General features: G+C 38.1%; 1 protein-coding gene across 4 annotated transcripts in view; it reads left to right on the top strand.

Moving 5' to 3' along the window:
- Window positions 1-20332, top strand: part of CUL3 (cullin 3) — a 116617-nt gene that overhangs the window by 8642 nt on the left and 87643 nt on the right. The window contains exons 1-2 of one of the 4 annotated variants that reach the window (XM_021924418.2): window positions 14167-15445; window positions 19961-20158. The exons of 1 other annotated variant lie outside the window; for it this stretch is intronic. In XM_021924418.2, coding sequence (XP_021780110.1) covers window positions 19961-20158 — 198 coding nt within the window. In that variant the 5' untranslated portion in view covers window positions 14167-15445. Of the gene's footprint in view, window positions 1-14166; window positions 15446-19960; window positions 20159-20332 lie in introns of those variants that run through there. 2 more of the 4 variants (XM_021924417.2, XM_021924419.1) reach the window with 2 other exon arrangements.

Here is a 20332-nt window from a genome sequence, read left to right as displayed (position 1 = left end):
AACAGAAGTTACTATATGATTCACACATAATCCTTGGAATAAGTGTGTAACCTCTCGTAACTTTATTGAAGGAGTAAATACTCATTTGGTTTGCATGTTCTATAATATGTACGTTAAATGTTCATCTAAAAACACATCTAGTTTTTCTTTTTTCCTTCTTTTCCTCCCTTTCTCCTCCTTCTCCCCTTCCCCCCCTTTTTTTCCCCACTCCTGAACTAGTTTGTGGTCCCTGTCCAAATCTTATACTAGACACCCTTTTGTACCCACACAGCATTTAGCGTAGTGTGGGTGGTTAGTGAATGATTGATTAAATGAGAAACTAGTCCTCTAAGCTAAACCATAGTAATTGATAAATTCAGTAAGTCAGTACAAATGATGCTCTGAAATGTTTGAAGTTTTCTAGCTCTAAGTGAAGTCTTAAGATGTAGTAGTGTGTCATTAAAGATCTTGTGGCACTTTCTGTATGTAGCAGAGTAGTCAGCCTAGTCTCCTGGAAAAATGAGTTGAAATTATCAGTGACCCTGAATCGGGAGTCAGAAGGCTTAGTCTGTGGTCCAGTCTTTCTGTTTACTAGCTGTGCTCTACATTTCACTTCCTCCACCATGACTCCCCTTCTCATCTCATCCCTTTCTGTCACACTGTTAAATTGTACACTCTGGTCCCCTATTTCTCTTGCAGATTAATTTCCCTGTATCTTCAGCCTATTCCTAAAATTCTCTTGATTTCTTTCCACCTGAAACATGGCTTTGCCCTGAGGATGCAGGTTTATCTTTTTGAATTGAGGTTTTTATTTTTCTTACAGTCCTTGAATCATTGGGCCCAGATGTGGTTTATTGCCATGTTCATCATCTTTTTTGGCTTGAGAATTACCCTGCTGCTCTCTCCCTATGACCATCTGACTTCCTGAACTCATGCTTCCTCAGTCATTGAGGAGTTTAATACCTTCCTCACAGATACTATGTTAATACATTCCTCACAGATATGTCTGGCCTCTATCTTAATTTTGTTCATTGCCTGTGGAAGTCATTTATTTATTCAATTTAAAATACATTTATTGTGTGTTGCTGCTATGGGTCAGGTACTGGATCTACAGTGGCAGTCAGTCAGGCTTGTATTGCAGGGATCTTCACGCTGTCTTAGAGCTTGTCATCCTACTGCTTTAAAAATCTTCCAGCTCCAATATTACATTCTATCCTAGCTCTTCTGTTTGTTAGATGTAGGACTTTGAGCAAATCACTTAGTGTCTGTCTGTTCCCTCTTTTGTAAAAAGGAAAAAATGATGATACCTACCTTATAAAATTGTTTTAAAGATGGAGTTAATACATATAAAGCTCTTTAGAATAGTACTTGGCACATACTAAGCATTATAAATAAATTCAAGCTGTTATTATTTAATTATTCTATCTTGTTGCTTCCTTCCTTCTCACATTAATGTGCCCTTTGATCTCGGGAAGACCCTTTCATTCTCCCAAGCCATGGTGCTTTCACTTCCACCTATGTTACCAGTTGCCTCTTTCTTACTACCTCCCCAGAACAAGGCCAGAAATAGCATCAGAAAGTATCTTGGATCCTTCCACCTATTTGCTCCCACTGAACTTATTTTCTAGCTGCTCCTGGAGAAAATTGCAAGACAGTGGTCTCTAATTTAGCTGGACTCTCATTGCCTCTGAGCAGTTTCTTTTGTGTCCCAGGTCAACTTCCTCTCCCCTTTCTTGCCTGAGCTATTCCAGACTTTAATCATTGTCCCTAAGCTCTCTATTGAGAATTCTCTTACTGCTCTTGAAGAAACCTAACTACTACATCACTGTGAAAAGGAATGTAATTAGGTGAAAGTTCAAAGTTCTTTCAGCATTCTTCCCTTTCAATTATATTATTTAATCTGCATCCTTATTCATTCTCGACTCCTTCCCTCTGGTCTCAGTGAAGGAAGATGTCTTTTCCCTGTCTTCTGCATTATAGTAACTACCTCCTTTCACAGCCAAGATTCTTGAGAGAGGAGTCTGTGTTTCCTTTTTTAGAGCATAATTTTCTTGAGGCCTCAGTCTTTTTTATGACTTTGATCAGTACGGCAGTATGCACCCAGCATATAGTACACAATGTTGAATAAAGAAACTAACAGACTCTTTAAGTTTGTTTCCTCCTCTTTAAGATGAGAACTACAGCGGTCTTTCACAAATTGTTGAGGATTAAATGAAATCATATCAGAAAATGCTTTCTAATAGTGGTATCACTAAGACATTTAAAAGAATTTCCCAATGATAAAATCAAAATTTTCAACTATAATTCTGTTTCATGTAGGGCAGTTATTTTCAAACGTTTACAGGGAGCCTGGAGGGTGTCTAGGACCCAGGAGGCCTAGGAAGTATCAAGTAGAGATCTTCCAGATCTCCCTCTGTGGTCCTTAAGAGCAGCTCCTGTGTTACCATTTGTATGTGGGGTTCTGTAAAAGATTTCATTTTAAGAAATTCTGTTAACCATTGCTTCAAAATCACTAGTTATTAATGAATCTTTTTTAAAGATGAGGAGAATACTATTTGCTCAACTTGATAACAGTTAATAGGAAATTGAGAACTGATCCTATAGTTGCCTTAACTCCTAATCCAAGTCTGTTGCTACTAGACAGCATTCTGTTTTTTTAAATTCGGTTTTAAAGTTGAAAGTGTAACTAAGCAAAACTTCCTAATTTGACCTCCATTTAGTACTTGTAATCATTGAGAAAGGAATGGACCCAGATTTACTCTTTAAATGAGAAATGTTACTGCTGAGCAGATGAATAAAACGACTTCAAAGGGGAATTTTTACCTACTTTAAGAAAATACAAGATTTCTTAGCGATACTTTTTTATAAAAGCAAGCCATCACCGCTAAGAGGAATTCTTTGACATATGTGTTTTTAAGTCATTCTTACCTAGAACAGCTCTTAACTGAGAAACTCTTAGCCTCTTCTGTTTGCCCTGTCCTCTCCAAAGTGATGGTGAAAAATTCCTTTTTCTTTTTCATCTCCAATTCCTTTCCATTTCCGCTAGAGGTTGTCTTATAAGATTAGTGACAACTTGTTGGATGTCTGACTTGTGGTAGGCTGTTTTAGATACTTTGAACTAATTATCTGAAATCCCCAAAACAATTTTAAGTATGATGTTGTTACTCTTGTTTTAAATCTATTTGGGTCTCGGGGAGGACTAGTAAAATATTTATGATATTACATATACAGCTGGAGAAGGGCAGAGTTGGGATTCAAATTCCAGGTATGTCTGACTGAAAAGTTCGTGTTGTTTTCATTATACAGAAAATTAATTCTAAGGTTACGTTTTTAATTATTAGCCAGGGGCAGATCTGGGGACCCTGAAGCTTATACAGTGCACTACTCTCTTTACAAAAAGAATCTAACTTTAGGTTCCAGGTGTTGGAAGGAGACTTCGTAAGCTTCCTTTGTAAGCTTAAGTAATGGCTTTAAGTAAATGGACCATTTATAAAAGGAAAAACTTTGGAAATGTGCATTGTTCAGTAACATTTGAATATATAACTTGTTTACGGGGACCGTAGTGTGTATTGACTTGAATAAAACAGTCAAAAGCATAACCTGTAAGAAAGGCTTATTATTATTAGTTGACCTATTTATGAGTTAACACTTTGCTACTCTAAATTGTAAGGCTGACTACACACATTTAAAAAAATCGGTTAATAGAAATCTAAGTGTATACTTAGCAAAAAGTGATTCCTTGAAGTTAATATGTTTAAAATACTTTGATTTTTAATTTTTTGTCTCTAAGAATATACTAAAGTGATAGATTAAACAGTAAAATGTATTGGAAATACAAGGATTAAATTCCCTAGTAATAATTTGCTACTTTTGGTGTATGCAAATGAGACATGAAAGCAATATGCTTTTTTGATGAATGCTATCACTAGCCAAATAAAATAATTTGCGTGCTCTTATTATTTTTAAGCACTAAAAGTGACTCCTGTAATCTTTTTGTGGTGCTATAACAAAATCCTGCAGACTGAGTAATTTATAAAGAACAGAAATGTATTTTCTCACACTTGTGGAGGCTGGGAAGTTCAAGATCAAGGTGCTGCAGTTTCTGCTGTCTGGTGAGAGCTGCTGTCTGCTTCCAACACGACGTCTTGATGCAGTTTCCTCTCGGAATCCTTTGGTGGGGAGGAATCCTGTATCTGCACATGGCAGAGGCAGAAGGGCAAAAAAGTAAACTCTGTCAGCCTCTTTTATAAGGCCACCTAATCCCATTCACAAGGGTTCTACCCTTATAAGTTAATCACCTCCTGAAGACCCTACCTTTTTTTTTTTTTCTGACTCTCACCCAGGCTGGATTGCAGTGGCTTGATCTTGGCTCACTGTAGCCACACCCTCCAGGGCTTAATGGATTCTTTCACCTCAGCCTCCTGGGTAGCTGGGACAACAGGTGCAGGTCAGCAGCTATTTTTTTTCTTTTTCTTTTTGTAGAGACAGGGTTTCACTATGTTGCCCAGGCTGGTCTGAAACTACTGGGCTCAAACGATTGCACGCACTTTGGCTTCCAAAAGTGCTAGGATTACAGGCGTGAGCTATTGCACCTGAATTACCGTACCTTTTAATACTGCTAAATTGATGATTAAATTTCAGCATGAATTTTGGAGGAGACACAGACATTCAAACCGTGGCAGAGACTTTTGAGAGAATCTGTTCTTTCTTGCACAGATGAGGAACAGAGGTCTAGAGAAAGTGGTTTACCAAGGGATACACTCCTGACTTGAATTTATGGAAGAACCATGACCAGAAGCTTGATTTCTGGTTAAAAGCTCTTTCTCTTTAGCAGACTGAAACAAACATGTAGCCATAGTAACTCAGTGTTAAACACTGGCCTATTTAATTATAAAATGGTTTCTCAGTATTGAGCACTCTGATGATTTGAGTTGACATGGTACTCTGGAGGGACACTCAGCTTAGGACCCTTGGACTCCTTCATTGCGCTGTGTGATCTTGGATAAGCTCCTTAGCCTCAGTTTCTTCGTTGTAAAATGAGGAGGTTTTAACTTGGGGTTACCTTAGGCTCATTTGAGCTCCAAAAATTTCAGTAAAAGACAGTTATGTGTTTGTACATAAATCTAGGCACCAACTACTAGTGTTTTCCTGTGGCCTTTGAAATGTTTTGTGTGATGTTGCAAGAATTACCTACTTTTTTAGTCTTAGATTTTTCTTTAAAGTACGAATGGTGTATTTCAGTGATGATGGTTAAGTTCCATTGTGAAGCAGTGGGAAAGTTAGCTGTGTTCTTGTGTGCATTTTTTTGGTGAGTTGACAGTTGCAGGAAAGTTTTAAACAGGCTTATAGCAGATTTTTGTAACAAAATTTATGTCATAGATCTTTTGCTGTCGTATCTTATTTGATTACAGTTAAGAGTCATTCAAAGACAGCAAACTATGGCAGTTCAGTATTTTGTATGTTTTTTTCCTTTCCCTTTGGGTTATGTGTAATTGATTTAGGTACAGTCAATTTGTCATTGTCTTACAGTTTATAGAGTTTTTATACATTATCATAGAAGAATGTGTAAAGAGTAATTTTATATACATGTGACCCATGTATAAATAGTAGTGTTAAATAGTATAAATAGTAGTGTTTTGGATTTCATAGTATATTGGGAAATACAACAAATTTTATAGTGTTGATTTTAGATATAATCACTCATTTTCTTAATACAGAGGGTCTGTACGTATGATGTCTGAATTCTAGTTATGATGACTACTGTGTTTTTTGGATAAAATGTGTTTAAGGGAATCCTGTAACATCTCTTTTTTTATGGGTAAAAATAGCACCAATCGTAGAACAGTGACAAGCTTTTTACCTCAATGAGAGTACTTACATTATTGTATCTTACTTGTTGTGATCATTATCACATTTTGAAATGTTATACATACTTTTTTTTTCCATATATGCGAAAGTCATTCACAGATATAGTTGAAAGAGTTGTTAGTACTTTTAGCTCAATTGCTCCGTGACTTAAATGCACTTAAACAGGCTAATCTGGAAGCTTGACCTTGTGTCTTTGAAAAAATTGTTTCAAATTTCCCAAATTCTCAAATTGAGTTTTGGATAGCCTACTCATGTTGAGGACTGAAATGCAAATCATAATTGAACCTTCTATTGAGGATTTAACTTTCTCATTATGAATGTTACTGTTCTGTAATGATATTAGAGCCCAATTGAATTTTGATCAAGTTGTGATTTCATGGAATTGTCCCATGCTGCTGTGCTTTTCTAATTGATAATCTTTTTTTTTTTCTTTTTCCTTGACATCAGCTCTTTTTTTGGCAGCACTCCTCCACTCCCATCTGTTCTCCACTGTAACCAGAGAAACCAGTTAACCAAACATCAGTAGTTTTTACATGCAGGTTTAAGTCACTAATCAAGGCTATATGTCTCTTCTGCATGGGCGGGGAAGAAATAAACAAACATATTTATTGAGCAAGTGCTGTGTGCCAGATGTTTTCGCAGACTTTATTAATTACCCCACAGTTCACCATCTCACATTTCTCTGGCCAGGAGCAAATGAGGAAAGTGAGCTTTGAAAGGTTAATTTGTTCAAAGTCTGTTTGAATGTGTCCCGCTGGTCTGTTTTTCTCAAAGCTTGGATCTTTGGCTATATTTTTGATGGTTGATGTTGCTTAAGGAATAACTGATGGATAAATGGTATTATTGCAGATGTCATAAGTAATTGTATACTGGTTGGTCATCAAATAAGACTCCTTATCGTTAACTGCAAATGGACTGTATTCAGATCATATTTTTTGAATATTATCTATACATTGTGCTGTGCATTGTAAGGGATACACTAACATAAAGGAAGAGAGACTTTATCTACTCTGAGGTGCTTAGAGTTTGGGAGGGAGCTTCCTTATCTGATTTTAAAAAATACTGCCATTCCTCAGATACTTGTACCAAAGCTTTTTTTTTTTTTTTTTTTTTTTTTTTGAGGCTGGAGCTTGAAATTAAGATCAAGTATTTTTGCTTGTTTATTTTTTTTCTAGCTGTGTCATTCTGAATTGCCTGGAATTTCAAATTCTCACCCTTTCCCCCACCCACCCTGTTCTAAATTTTTTCTTGTAGAAAATTATTCACAGAGGACTGAAGACTTCTTGTCCTTTGTATGTAGTAGATGTTAAGAATTCACTTCTTTTCATTTTAGTTTTAATTTGTCTCATGATATAGTTTTCTCTCTTAGTAATCACAGAAACTTCAAGATGTGTAAGTATATAATAGACTGACATGCTTTCAAATTCAGGCATTTTGAAGGTTACAAATCAGAAGTAACGTAAATGAACAGATTTTGCTTTAAAGAAAACAAAGACCGTTACAGACTTATTTTTGTTATTGATACTTTACTGATGAGGAAATTGTAATCCTGGATTGGAGGGAGGTAAGGAGGCAAAGATCACTTTTAAAAATTAAATTCTTGACTTGGTTTTTAAAAGTCTCACTAAACTATATGCATTTAAGAATCCTTAATTATATCTTTCCTTTAAAAAAGCTTTTGTTTCTTTTTCTGCTGAATGAATTTACTTTGCTTGCTGATCATTTTGTAACTTGGCCTTCTTGAGGAAGGGTCCTGTATACATCTAATAATTAGATAGCAAATATTATATGTTTGTATATATAGATGATAAATATGTGTGCAGTTTATTGTTTTGCTGAAGCATTGGTTGCTAGATCCCTTAGCGTATTTGCAGTTATTGCAACTTAATCAGTTTTGTCAATGGGATTAAAGCCCTGCTCAAATAATTTAGAATGTTACTTTAAAAGAATGTTACTACTCTTTAAAAAAATACATTAATACATAAAGTTAGAGCCTTTAAATTTTATTGTTCCTGGAATGAAGTGTAGCCTAAAGTTTTTATTGTTAACATACTGATGAGGTGAGAGTTGAACATTTAGTCATTTAAAACAATTTTCGATAGCAGTTAGTGTTGCTTCTGTGTCAGGGATGGGCAAGTGGAAAGATTAAAGTTCATTAGTAACATCATTATTTTGCCAAGGCTGTTGACGTGTATTTGATGCCAAGACCCCATCGTGTGGATGTATTAATCTGCACTTGAAGTCCATTTCATTTGATATGTAGTTTTTGGACTTGTTTGTTTTAGGGAAAGATTGTAGCTTATTGATCCGCTTCTGAAGGGCCTATTTCGTCTGCCATTTTTTTCCCAGTTAATATTTATTAGTAAAATTAATGATTAAGCAGCCTTCTGAGTGAGGCCTTTAGTTAGGTGAATGGGAAAAATCTGAAAATATTGCTTGATGTAAAATGTAAAAGTGTGTTACTTGTACACTACTTCTGTTAGAAAAATATTTGATTATTTAAAAATTAGATTACTTGCTGAGGGTAAACACATTCAACCATTTTCCCGTATCATTGTGACTTATAAGTAAAATGTTTGTGTTGTCAAAATTACATTGGTATAACATGAGTAAAGTGTATTTATTCAACAGACATTTGTTTACAACCTTCAATGTGGCATTGAAGAAAAATGCATAATCACTTAAGAAGTTCATAGTCTAGTGAAAGAAGATGCATAAACAGATAATTAAGCTATATGGGAGTGTAGTGGTGGTTACAAACTATCACTAGTAGTTATAGACTATCACCACATTCCCATATAAACAAAAATACACTACAGTTTATTTAGTGTATAGTTAGGTAAATATAGTTTACACTATAAAATATCAGGGAAGAACTGAGAAGAAGTTGTTAACTTTGCTTGAGGAGTTCAGCGAAGGATTCCTGGAGGTTATGACACCTGAGCTGTGTTCAGAAGATATGTAAAGAATCAGATAAAGAAAAGGCAAAGCAAAGGAGGACCAAAAGCAGGGGGAAAAAAAAGATATGGGAACTGAAATAAGTGGGGAGGGGCTGTGACAGTGATGGAAATATAGTGAGAAACAGCAAGTTGTGTAAGAATTCCCATTGGTTTAATGTTGTTAGGAAATACATGTCAGACAGGTGTGGAGAAGTGAGCATAAACTAGGTCTATGCCTACTATGCTACCATAGAAGGGTTTTGAATAGGGTCGTGGTATGCCTATGTTTATTTTGATTGTGATTTTGAAGTAGATTCCATGATGTTGGAGTTCATAGTGTTTGGAAGGCTTTTGCAATGAAGTGTGAAAGGTTTTGGTTTTTTTTTTTTGAGATGGAGTCTCACTCTGTTGCCCAGGCTGGAGTGCAGTGGCGCGATCTCTGCTCACTGCAAGTTCCACCTCCCCGGTTCACACCATTGTCCTACCTCAGCCTCCCAAGTAGCTAGGACTACAAGGCGCCCATCACCACACCCAGCTAATTTTTTTTTGTATTTTTTAGTGGAGATGGGATTTCATCATGTTTGCCAGGATGGTCTTGAACTCCTGACCTCATGATCCGCCCACCTCTGCCTCCCAAAGTGCTGGGATTACAGGCGTGAGCTACCGCGCCTGGCCCAGGTGAAAGTTTTAACACCGTAGTAAAGTTGACCCTTGAACAACATGGGTTTGAACTTCATGGATTCTCTTACTGCATGGGTTTTTTCCAATGAATATATTGGAAAACTTTATGGAGATTTGAAAATACTCACAGATTAAATGTGTAGCCTCAAAATAACAACAACAAAAAACTGTTACGAATGCATACAGTGTATGTAGATGCTAGTCTGTGTGTGATTTACGACCATAAAATATACACAAATCTATTACAAAAAGCTAAAATTTATTAAAACTTAGGCACACGCTTACAGATTGTACATGGTGCCATTTGCAGTCAAGAGAAATGTAAACAAGTGTAAAGATGCAGTATTAAGCTGTAACTGCATAAAATTAACTGTAGTACATATTGTACTGCTGTAATACATTTTATAGCCACCTCTTACTGCTAACAGGGTAAGCTCAATCAGATGTTGCAAGTATGCACTTAAAATGCCTTGTGGCTAGGTGCAGTGGCTCACACCTGTAATTGGAGCACCTAGGGAGGCCGAGGCAGAAGGATTGCTTGAGCCTAGGAGTTTTATTTATTTATTTATTTATTTATTTTTGAGACAGAGTCTCGCTTTGTCGCCCAGGCTGGAGTGCAGTGGTGCGATCTCGGCTCACTGCAACCTCCACCTCCTGGGTTCACGCCATTCTCCTGCCTCCGCCTCCCGAGTAGCTGGGACTGCAGGCGTCCGTCCCCACACCCGGCTAATTTTTTTGTATTTTTAGTAGAGACAGGGTTTCACTGTGTTGGCCAGGATGGTCTTGATCTCCTGACCTTATGATCTGCCCACCTCGTCCTCCCAAAGTGCTGGGATTACAGGCGTGAGTCACCGTGCCTGGCCCAAGCCTAGGAGTTTTAAGACCACCCTGGGCAACAAAGCAAGACCCCCAGCTCTACCAGAAAAATTTAAAAAATTAGCCACGCATGGTGGCACACACCGGTAGTCCCAGCTGCTCAGGAGGCTGAGGCGGAAGGATCCCTTGAACCTGGGACTTTGAGGCTGCAGTGAGCTGTGATTGCACTACTGCACTCTAGCCTTGGTGATAGAGGAAGACCCTGTCTAAAACAGAAAAACATCTTGTGACTAACATCTTCGTTGAGCAGTTTCTCTTTGTAGTGCAGTAAGAAGTTTTCTTTTGCGGTTTTCACATATTTTTCTTTATGTTTAGTGGAATACTGTAAACCTGGAATAACCCAATGGAACCCATTCGACGTGCCCCTAGTGAACCTGGAAGTGCTCCTACAAAGCAGAGAAAAGTCATGACATTACAAGAAATTGTTGAATTGCTTGATGTGCACTAGATTAAGTTCTGCAGCTGTGGTTACCTGCCATTTCTAGGTAAATGAAGCCAGTACCATTGTTAAAAGGAAGTTTGTGAAGCCGTCACTACACCTGTGCCAGCTGGTGCAAAAACCTTGTGCTTTTTGCAAAATCCTTTTTTTTTTTTTTTGAGACGGAATCTCGCTCTGTCGCTCGGGCTGAAGTGCAGTGGCGTGATCTCAGCTCACTGCAAGCCCCACCTCCCAGGTTCACTCCATTCTCCTGCCTCAGTCTCCGGAGTAGCTGGGACTACAGGTGCCCGCCACCACACCCAGCTAATTTTTTTGTATTTCTAGTAGAGACGGGGTTTCACTGTGTTAGCCAGGATAGTCTCGAGCTCCTGACTTCGTGATCTGCCCGCCTCAGCCTCCCAAAGTGCTGGGATTACAGGCGTGAGCCACTGCGCCTGGCCTGCAAAATACTTTTTTATCTCATATTGAATATACAGCTTGTATGTGGGTGCAGAATTGCTGTAAGGAAAGTATAGTTAGTGATTCTAATATGAATTGAGGAAAATGAAGTCATTACATGACAAAGTCAAGGGAAGGTGAAGGATCTAAAGCTGGAGAATGTAATGCCAGCAAAGGATGGTTTGATAATTTTAGAAAGAAGTTTGGCTTAAAAAGTATCAAGGTAACAGGAGAAGCAGCTTCTGCCGATGAAGAGGCAGCAGACAAGTTCCCAGACGCCATCAAGAAAATCATTGAAGAGAAAGGTTATCTGCCTAAACAGGTTTTTGATGTAGACAAAAGGGCCCTATTCTGGAAAAAAGTGCCACAAAGGACATTGGCTTGTAAGGAAGAGAAGCACATACTAGGGTGTACAAGGCAGGAAGGGATAAGCTAACTCTGCTGTTTTGTGCAAGTGCAGTTGGGTTTATGATCAGGGCTGACTTTATCTATAAATCTACTAACCTCTGAGCCGTGAAGAGAAAAGATAAATACTGGCTGCCAGTCTTTTGGTTGTACAAGAAGGCCTGGACTTCTTTTTCTTAATTGGTTCCATCAGTGCTTTGTCCCTGACGTCAGAAAGTACCTTGTCAGTAAGGGACTGCCTTTTAAGTATTTTTTCTATTGGACAATGCACCTAGCCACGCAGAACCTCATGAGTTCTTCATCACTGAAGGTATTGTATCCTTGACCTTAAATAAAGTGTTTTAAATTCAGCCTGTAGATGGGGAAGGTGGGGGGTTAATACGTACCTTTAAGGCTCATTAAACACAGTAGTAGTAATCTGTGGAAAAGATTGTCATTGCTATGGAAGAGAACCTCAATAGAGGGAACATGATGAAAGTCTGGAAGGGTTACACCATTGAAGATGCCATCATTGTTAAAAAGCCGTGAAAGCCATCTAGCCCAAAATGATAGATTCTTGCTAGAGAAAACTGTGTCCAGATGTTGTACATGACTTCGCAAGATTTATGACAGAGCCAGTCAGAATCCTGAAAGACAGTGTGGCTGTGGTAAAGTGGGGAGTGAAGGGTTTCAGGATATGGATCTTGAAAAAATTCAAGAGCTAATGGACGTCACACCAGAAGAATCAACAGAAGATGTCTTGATGGAAATGAGTGCTTCTGAACCAGTGACAGATGATGAGGAAGATGTAGAAGAAGCAGTGCCAAAAACCAAATTGACATTAGAGAATCTGGCAGGAGGTTTCTGATACTCAAAAATGCTTTGACTTTTATGACATGAACCCTTCTGTGATGGTGGGCACTGAAATTTAAAAAGTGGCAAAAGGATTGGGACCAGATAGAAACATTTTTAGAGGAATGAAAAAGCAGAAAAGTTAGACAAATTACAATGTGTTTTTGTAAAGTTACAGAGCATGGCTGCCTCTCCTGCCTCCCCTTCTACCTCTACCTCCTCTATCTCTTGTGCCTCTGCCACCCTTAAGACAGCAAGACCAACTACTTCCCTTCCTCCTGCACCTCAGCTTACTGAATGTGAAGACCAGAAGGATGGGGACTTTACGGCAATCCACTTCCACTTATTGAATACCAAATACATTTTCTTTTTCTTAAAATGTTCTTAATTTTCTCTGTGTTACAATGTTATTAATATTTTTTCTTTTTCTTTATTCTTAGAATACAGTGTGTAATATATGTAACATACAAAATAGGTGTTAATAGACTGTTTATGTTATTGGTAAAGCTTTGGGTCGACAGTAGGCTATTAGTAATTGGGGGACTTAAAAGTTACACACAGTATTTTGACTGCACAGGAGGTCAGTTTTTCCTAACTCCCACATGGTTCAGTGGTCAACTGTATTCGGGATGAAAAAATGGGAACATATTTGAGAAATATCTTGGGCTTAATGTCAGTAGTACTTGATGATTGAATAAGAAGGAGATGAGAGATAAGAAAAAATGTAAGTCTTCTGCTTCTAGCTTGTATAATTATGTAGTTTGTATTGCCACAACTGAATTAGAGATTACAGGAAGAAGGTTTGGGCAGGTTTGAATGGTGAGTTCACCAGGGATTTTTGATGTGTTGAGTTTGATCTGTGTCTGGAGCATTTGATTGGAGACATGTAGCAGGTGGTTGAAACAAGAGTTTTAGACGTTGGGGGGAAGATCTGGGCAGGCAGTATAGATTTGGGAGTCATTAATGCAAATGCCAGTACAGAAGTTCCCCCCCATCCACAGGGAATCTGTTTATTCCAAGATCCCCAGTGGATACCTGAGACCATATAGCCCTGAGCCCTGTATGTACTGTTTTTTCCTATGACATTTAATTTACAATTTAGAAATAATAAGAGATTAGCAACAACAATAATAAAGTAGAACAATTATAACTATATTGTAAAAAAACAACATGAATGCCGTCTCTCAAAATATCTTGTACTGTACTTAACCCTTGTGATAGTATGAGATGATACACTGCCTATGTGATGAGATGAAGTAGGGTGAATGATTGTGGCCATACTTCTGTAGTTTTGAGTTGTGACAGCAAAACTAGTGCAAATTATTTTTCCTTCTCCACAGTTTCATGGATAGAAGATGTGTTCTTTTTTGTTGTTGTTGTTTTCTCCTGAGACAGAGTCTTGCTCTGTTGCCCAGGCTGGAGTACAGTGCCACAATGTCAGCTCAGTTCAATGAACCTCCACCTCCTGTGTTCAAGTGATTCTTGTGCCCTAGCCTCCCAGGTAGCTGGGATTACAGGTGTGTGCCAGCGAACCCATCTGATTTTTGCATTTTTAGTAGAGATGGAGTTTCATTGTGTTGGCCAGGCTGGTCTTAAACTTGTGGCCTCAAGTGAACCGTCCGCCTGGGCCTCCCACAGTGCTGGGATTGCAGGCGTGAGCCACCATCCTGGCCAGAAGATTTGTTCTTAACATAGATCTTAGCAATCTCAGCTTATCTTTTTTTTTTTCCTTATTAAGTAGAGAACTTTCACCTTTTCACTTAGAGGAAGCACTTTATTGTTTCTCTTTGGCATTTCTGAATTGTCAGCATCACTACTCTTGTGGTTTGGGGACAGTATTAAGTAAGATAAATATTGCCTGTACACAAGCATTGTGATTTTGATCTGATAAACCAGATGGCTGTTAAGTTACCAAGTTTTTACGGGTGTGTAACATAGTGTAGAAATGCTGGACAAAGATATAATTCAGGATTCACATCCTGAGTGGGATGGCACGAGATTTCATGATACTACATAAAACGGCATGCAATTTAAAGTTTATGAATTGATATTTCTGGAATTTTTCATTTAATATTTTCAGGCAGTGGTTGATTGCAAGTAACTTAAACCAAGGAAGGTGAAACTGTAGATAAGAGTACTATTATAGTTTATCTTCTTTAAGATATGGACAAACTTGGGAAATCTGATAAAAATTAGGGACCTACTCTCCAGAAAAGTGAACTCATAGTATACTTGGAAAGTTGTGTTTATTGTTTTAGGAACCTCTGGAATCCCTTGCAGTCAATCTGGAGTCTCTTAAGTTTTAGAACCCTACATGTACGGCTAATAGATGTAACCATGACAACGAATGAAAATACATAGGGACCCAGTAGAGAGTGAAAAGAGCCAAGGACAGAGTTCTGAGGAGGAAAGTGATTTAAATGGCTCTGGAAAAGTAGTATATAAGAGATGTAGGGGAATAATGTTTTCTAAAAGAAAGCTACATTATACTGAAGTGCATTTATCATAGTGGTACTTTTAAGGTGCCTTTGTTTTAGTGCATATCTGTATATTTGCTAAGTTTGAAAAGGCTGTATTTCTTTCTGACATTTATTTGATGACTGTTGATGAGAGTTCAAGAGATTCTATCATTGGGCACTTTCCTTAATTGATGTATGAGGGATTATATTGTGCCCTGGCTGCATTAAATCTACTGACATTCTCATTTAATCTTCATGACAGCCCTTTGAGATAGATACTGTTATTGAACCCAGGACTTAATTTTCTCAAGGTCACATGGCTTGTGAGTAACAAAGCTGTGGCACAAACCTAAGCCTGTCTGACAGCAAAACCTATGTTCTCTACCAATATACTATGTTTACCAAGATAATCAGTGACTCATACTGTGATGTTACTTTACCATATTAGCACAATGGAATGTGACGTTAGTCCACTGATACGGACTAGGTTTGGGGATATATAAGCTCTAATCCCAGCTCTGTGATTTTGGGTAAGTCATTTAATCTCTCTGGGTCTATTTTCGTTGCTGTCTTTTTTTTTTTCGTTTTCTTTTTTTGAGACAAAGCCTTGCTCTGTTGCCCAGGCTGGAGTGGGCTGGCACGATCTCGGCTTACTTCAACCTCCACGTCCCGGGTTCAACCAATTTTCCTGCCTTAGCTTCCTCTGTAGCTGGGATTACAGGCACGCATCACCACATCCGGCTGTTTTTTTGTATTTTTAATAGGGATGGAGTTTCACCATGTTGGCTATGCTGGTATCGAACTCCCAACCTCAAGTGATCTGTCCACCTTGGCCTCCCAAAGTGCTGGGATTACAGGCGGGAGCCACTGTGCCTGGCTCTACTTCTCATTTGTTAGAAAAATTTTTAACCTTAGCTATCACCAGAAGAACATTTTTTCCTGTAGCCCCATCTCTTATCTATCAATAAGGCATGAATTAAAAAAAAACCAAAAAACTGCGTACAACCTTGTGTAGTAAAACAACTCTTGATGTATATATATGAAAATGGTTATGTTATAATAATGTGAGAGTACTTGTACAATGTTTGAGGCCTCTTGGTTTATAGTTTTAAAATTCTTCAGCTTCTAGTGGAAAAATTCAGTAATTTGCTCTGGGTAGAGACCTTTTCGTACTTTTTTCTGGCTTTCAGGGGATTTTAGGTTATAGAGCCTGAAAAGATCATTTGATGTTTTGCTCAGCTATTAGCAGTATAGGTATCTTTGAGGCTTATAGTTGACATTAACTTTGCTTTTTTTTGAAATTGTTCTGAGTATTTTGTTTTATCTGTTTGTTAATGTCAAGGGGTAGTGTCTTAGTTTGCTTTATTAGAACCTCAGCATATGCAGTCAACAAACTAAAACCACATTGCACATACATAGCTATGGTATTTGAGGCCATCATTATTGCATGGCCTTGAATCTTCTGTTTGTGAATAGCCATATCTGTGCATGTTAATATGGATGACATCCTGTCTATCAGGATATCTGATTAAAAATAGGTAGCAGTATAGGTGTAGGGGTAAATTCTTTTACAGTCATTTGACATAAGTCTGTGACAGACTTAGGTCTTGCATAGGATTTCGGTAAAAGAAAAGAAATTGTTCTGTTAAAGTTCCTTCTTAAGCTCTCCAGAAAAGATTAGAATAACAAGACTCAGTTTGAGTCATTTGCTTAAGGATCCTCTGGATTGAGAGTTGAGCTGGTATTTTACTGCCAGGGTGACTAAAATAACTATTTTGCCTACTCCTTCCTCTTTTCACATTCATACACATCAGACATGACTTGGAGAGTATTCCACTAACTCAGTAATTTTTATCCAGTTCAGATCAGAAGTATCTGTGAAGCTGATCAGTGTTGCTTTGGTTGTAAATGGAGAACTTGGAGATTTTATGTGGCATTTACAGAGGGGTCATTTGTCAGATACTAGCAGAAAATCAGTCACCAAGTATGAATGCTTGTTATGTGCCAGATAGAGGCTGAGGAATTTGGCAGTGAAAAAAAGATCCCTGCCTTCGTGAAGCTGACATTTGGTTGTAGAGAGAGAGACTAGGAAAATAATGAAGAATATGGGTTGGAGTTGGGGATCAGTAGTGAGGTGAGGCTGTTACTGTAAAGAAAGTGGGCATTTAAAACTTCACTGTAAGATGACAGTTGAGTAGAGGTTTGAGTCATGTAGGAATCTGAGGGAAGAACGTTTCAGACAGAAAGAATAGCAAATACAAAGACACTGAAATGAGCTTGTTTGATGTGTGCCAGGGAGTGCATGGAGCAGAGTGAGCAAAGGGGAAAAATGGATGAAGTTGAGAGGTTATCAGATCGAATAAAGCTTATAGAACATTGTAAGGACTTTGACTTTAACTCCAAGGGAAATGAGAAATCATTTGAGGATTTTTTGAGCAAATGAGTGACATGATTTGATTTATGCTTATAGAAGGTCACCCTGGTTTGCCTGATGATAGCAGGCCAGTAGTGGAGATAGAGACCAGTTGGAGGTGATGGTGGTTTGACCAGGATAGTAGCAGTGGAAGTGGTGAGAAAGAGTTGAATTCTGGGGATACATTTTGAAGTTAGAGACAACAGGATTTTCTAGTAGTGGGATCAGAGAGTAGTTGATGATGATCACAAACTTTTTGGCCAGAGCAGCTGGAAGGATGGAGTAGATGTTTGTTCAGTTGGAAAAGACTTCAGGGGAAACCAACTGAGGGAAAAGATTAGGAGTTCTGTTTCAGACTTGGTAAGTTTGAGATGCCTTCTAGGCATTCAGATGGAAATGCTGAGTAGGTAGCTAGATATATGACTCTGGCATGTGACAGGGGGCTAAACAGAGAATGTATCAATTTTGAGATTGATTTAAAACCATGAGAATAGATAACATCAACTCCACCTAGAAACTGAGTGTGGCTAAAAAGAAAAAAAAAAAAGAAACTGAGTGGCTAGATAAGGAATCAAGAACTTGAGGTTTAGGATTGGAGGTTTAGGTGATAATTAAGAGCCAGTAAAACAGACGAACAAATAGGAGACAGAAATAGAAGAAACACAAGAGATTGTAGTGTTTGGAAGGTAAGTGAGGAATTTGTTTCTTTTTCTTCTTCTTCTTTTTTGATACAGGGTCTTGCTCTGTCATCCAGGCTGGTGTGTAATGGCACAATCTCCACTCACTGCAGCCTCAACCTCCTGGGCTCAAGCAATCCTCCTGTCTCGGCCCCACTAAGGAGCTGGCACTACAGGTGCACGCCACCATGCCCAACTAATTTTTGTACTTTTAGTAGAGACGGGGTTTTGCCATATTGCCCAACCTGATCTTGAACCCCTGGTTTCAAGTTCTCCTCCTGCTTCGACTTCCCAAAGTGCTGGGGTTAGAGGTGTGAGGCACCATGCCTTGCCAAATTTGTTTCAAGTATTAGAAGTGATCAGCTCTTTCAAATGCTGCTGGATAGGTCAAGTAAGAGGAGAACTGAGACTTTGACCATTAGATTTTAGCAATATAGAAGTGACTGGTGGCCTTCTCAAGAGCAGTTTCAGTGAAATGGTAGAGATGAAAGCCCTATTGGAGTAGATTCAAGATAAAATGGAAAGATGGAACTTGGAGACAGTGTATGTAGAATCTCCCCTGCTCGTTGCCTGTGGTTTTGCCATAAATGGAAAGAGAGATTAGATGGTGCTGAAGGAATATATGAGTTTGTGCGGATTTGTTTTTGACATAGGAAACTGACAATTTTTTAATCTTTTTTTTTTTTTTTTTTGAGACGCGATGTTGCTCTGTCACCCAGGCTGGAGTGCAGTGGTGTGATCTTGGATCCCTGCAACCTGTGCCTCTGGGCTCAAGTGATTCTCCTACCTCAGCCTCCTGGGTAGCTAGGACTATAAGCATGCGCCACCACACTCAGCTAATACTTAAAAATTTGTTTTGTAGAGACAGGGTCTCACTATGTTGCCCAGGCTGGTCTTAAACTCCTAAGCTCAAGTGATCCTTCCACCTCAGTCTCCCAGAATACTAGAATTGCAGGCATGAGCCAGTCCGCGTGGTAAAACTGACAGTTTTTAGTATGAATGGAAATTGTCTACCAGAGGAAAAATTCTGATGGTGCTGAGATGAGTGATTACTAAAGGGAGACCTTTTCAATAGGTGGTTTGGCGTAGAACTAGAGATTTACTTGTCAAATTTCATTCTGTGTAATATTGCCTTGGGTTCTTGTTAAAATGTCGAGTCTGTTTCTGTAGGTCTGGAGTAAGGCCTGAAATTCTGCAATTCTAACAAGTTCCTAGGTGTTGCTTATGTGTCTGGTCCTTACGCTATACTTCAAGTACAATAACTTGGCACTTTGAGCTCAAGATCCTAGCAGGTTTTATTGGCATAAAATCAGATTGGTTGGTGTGTGAATATGATTGGAATTTGTATAGTGTCTTATCAGGTTGTTTTTCCTTTCTCAGTGGAATAGGAAGCAGTCATAATCATAGAATGAGGATGGAGGATATGGTATAAAATCATCTAGAAGAGTAGAGTCAGTAGACTGACTAGTGGAATTGTGAGGTTGCATGAAGGCTGCACTTACAACGTTAGTGGTTATGAATTTAAACTTACATGGACCAAAAATATGGGCATATGTTATTCTTCGTTTTCTTTCAGCTATACGGATATATGTCAGGAGTATGTGGGCTGTTGGGATTTAACATGGCAAGTATTTTGGTGGGAGAGAGAGAAGGGGTAAGTGACTTCCAGGTATATAAATCATTATGATTTTATTTAAAGTGAAGAGTTCTGCTCCAGGTAAGATTGGAGGGAGGTCTTAAAAGATTCGAAATTGCTTCTAACAGATTTAGAAACTATTTTTAAATGTATCCCTTTTTTTCCCCCCTGTTAAAACAGGTTGTTAATGTTCTTATGTGTCATACAATTATAAAATATTTACTATATATGGACAAAATATAGAAAGACTTTCAACCATTGGTTTTTTTTTTTTTTTTTTTTTTTTTTTTTTGTCTCTTCTCTCTCTTGGATATTACAGATGACCATGGATGAAAAATATGTAAACAGCATTTGGGACCTTCTGAAAAATGCAATTCAAGAAATCCAGCGTAAGAATAACAGTGGTCTTAGTTTTGAGGAGCTCTATAGAAATGCATATACAATGGTTTTGCATAAACATGGAGAAAAGCTCTACACTGGACTAAGAGAAGTTGTTACCGAACATCTCATAAATAAGGTATCAAACTTTAAAGGACTATTGCTAATACTATATTGAATGTAGAAAATCCTTTATACCATATTGCACTTTGACTGGAACTATTATTTTTAAAGGCACCAGAAGCCTATAGAAATTACTAATTCATGACTATTATAAGCACTCATGAAAAATTTATAATCAGCTAAATCGAAA

Source organism: Papio anubis, chromosome 10, assembly GCF_008728515.1.
Source record: "Papio anubis isolate 15944 chromosome 10, Panubis1.0, whole genome shotgun sequence".
Lineage (NCBI taxonomy): Eukaryota > Metazoa > Chordata > Mammalia > Primates > Cercopithecidae > Papio > Papio anubis.
This window is presented reverse-complemented; position numbering and strand designations above follow the sequence as displayed.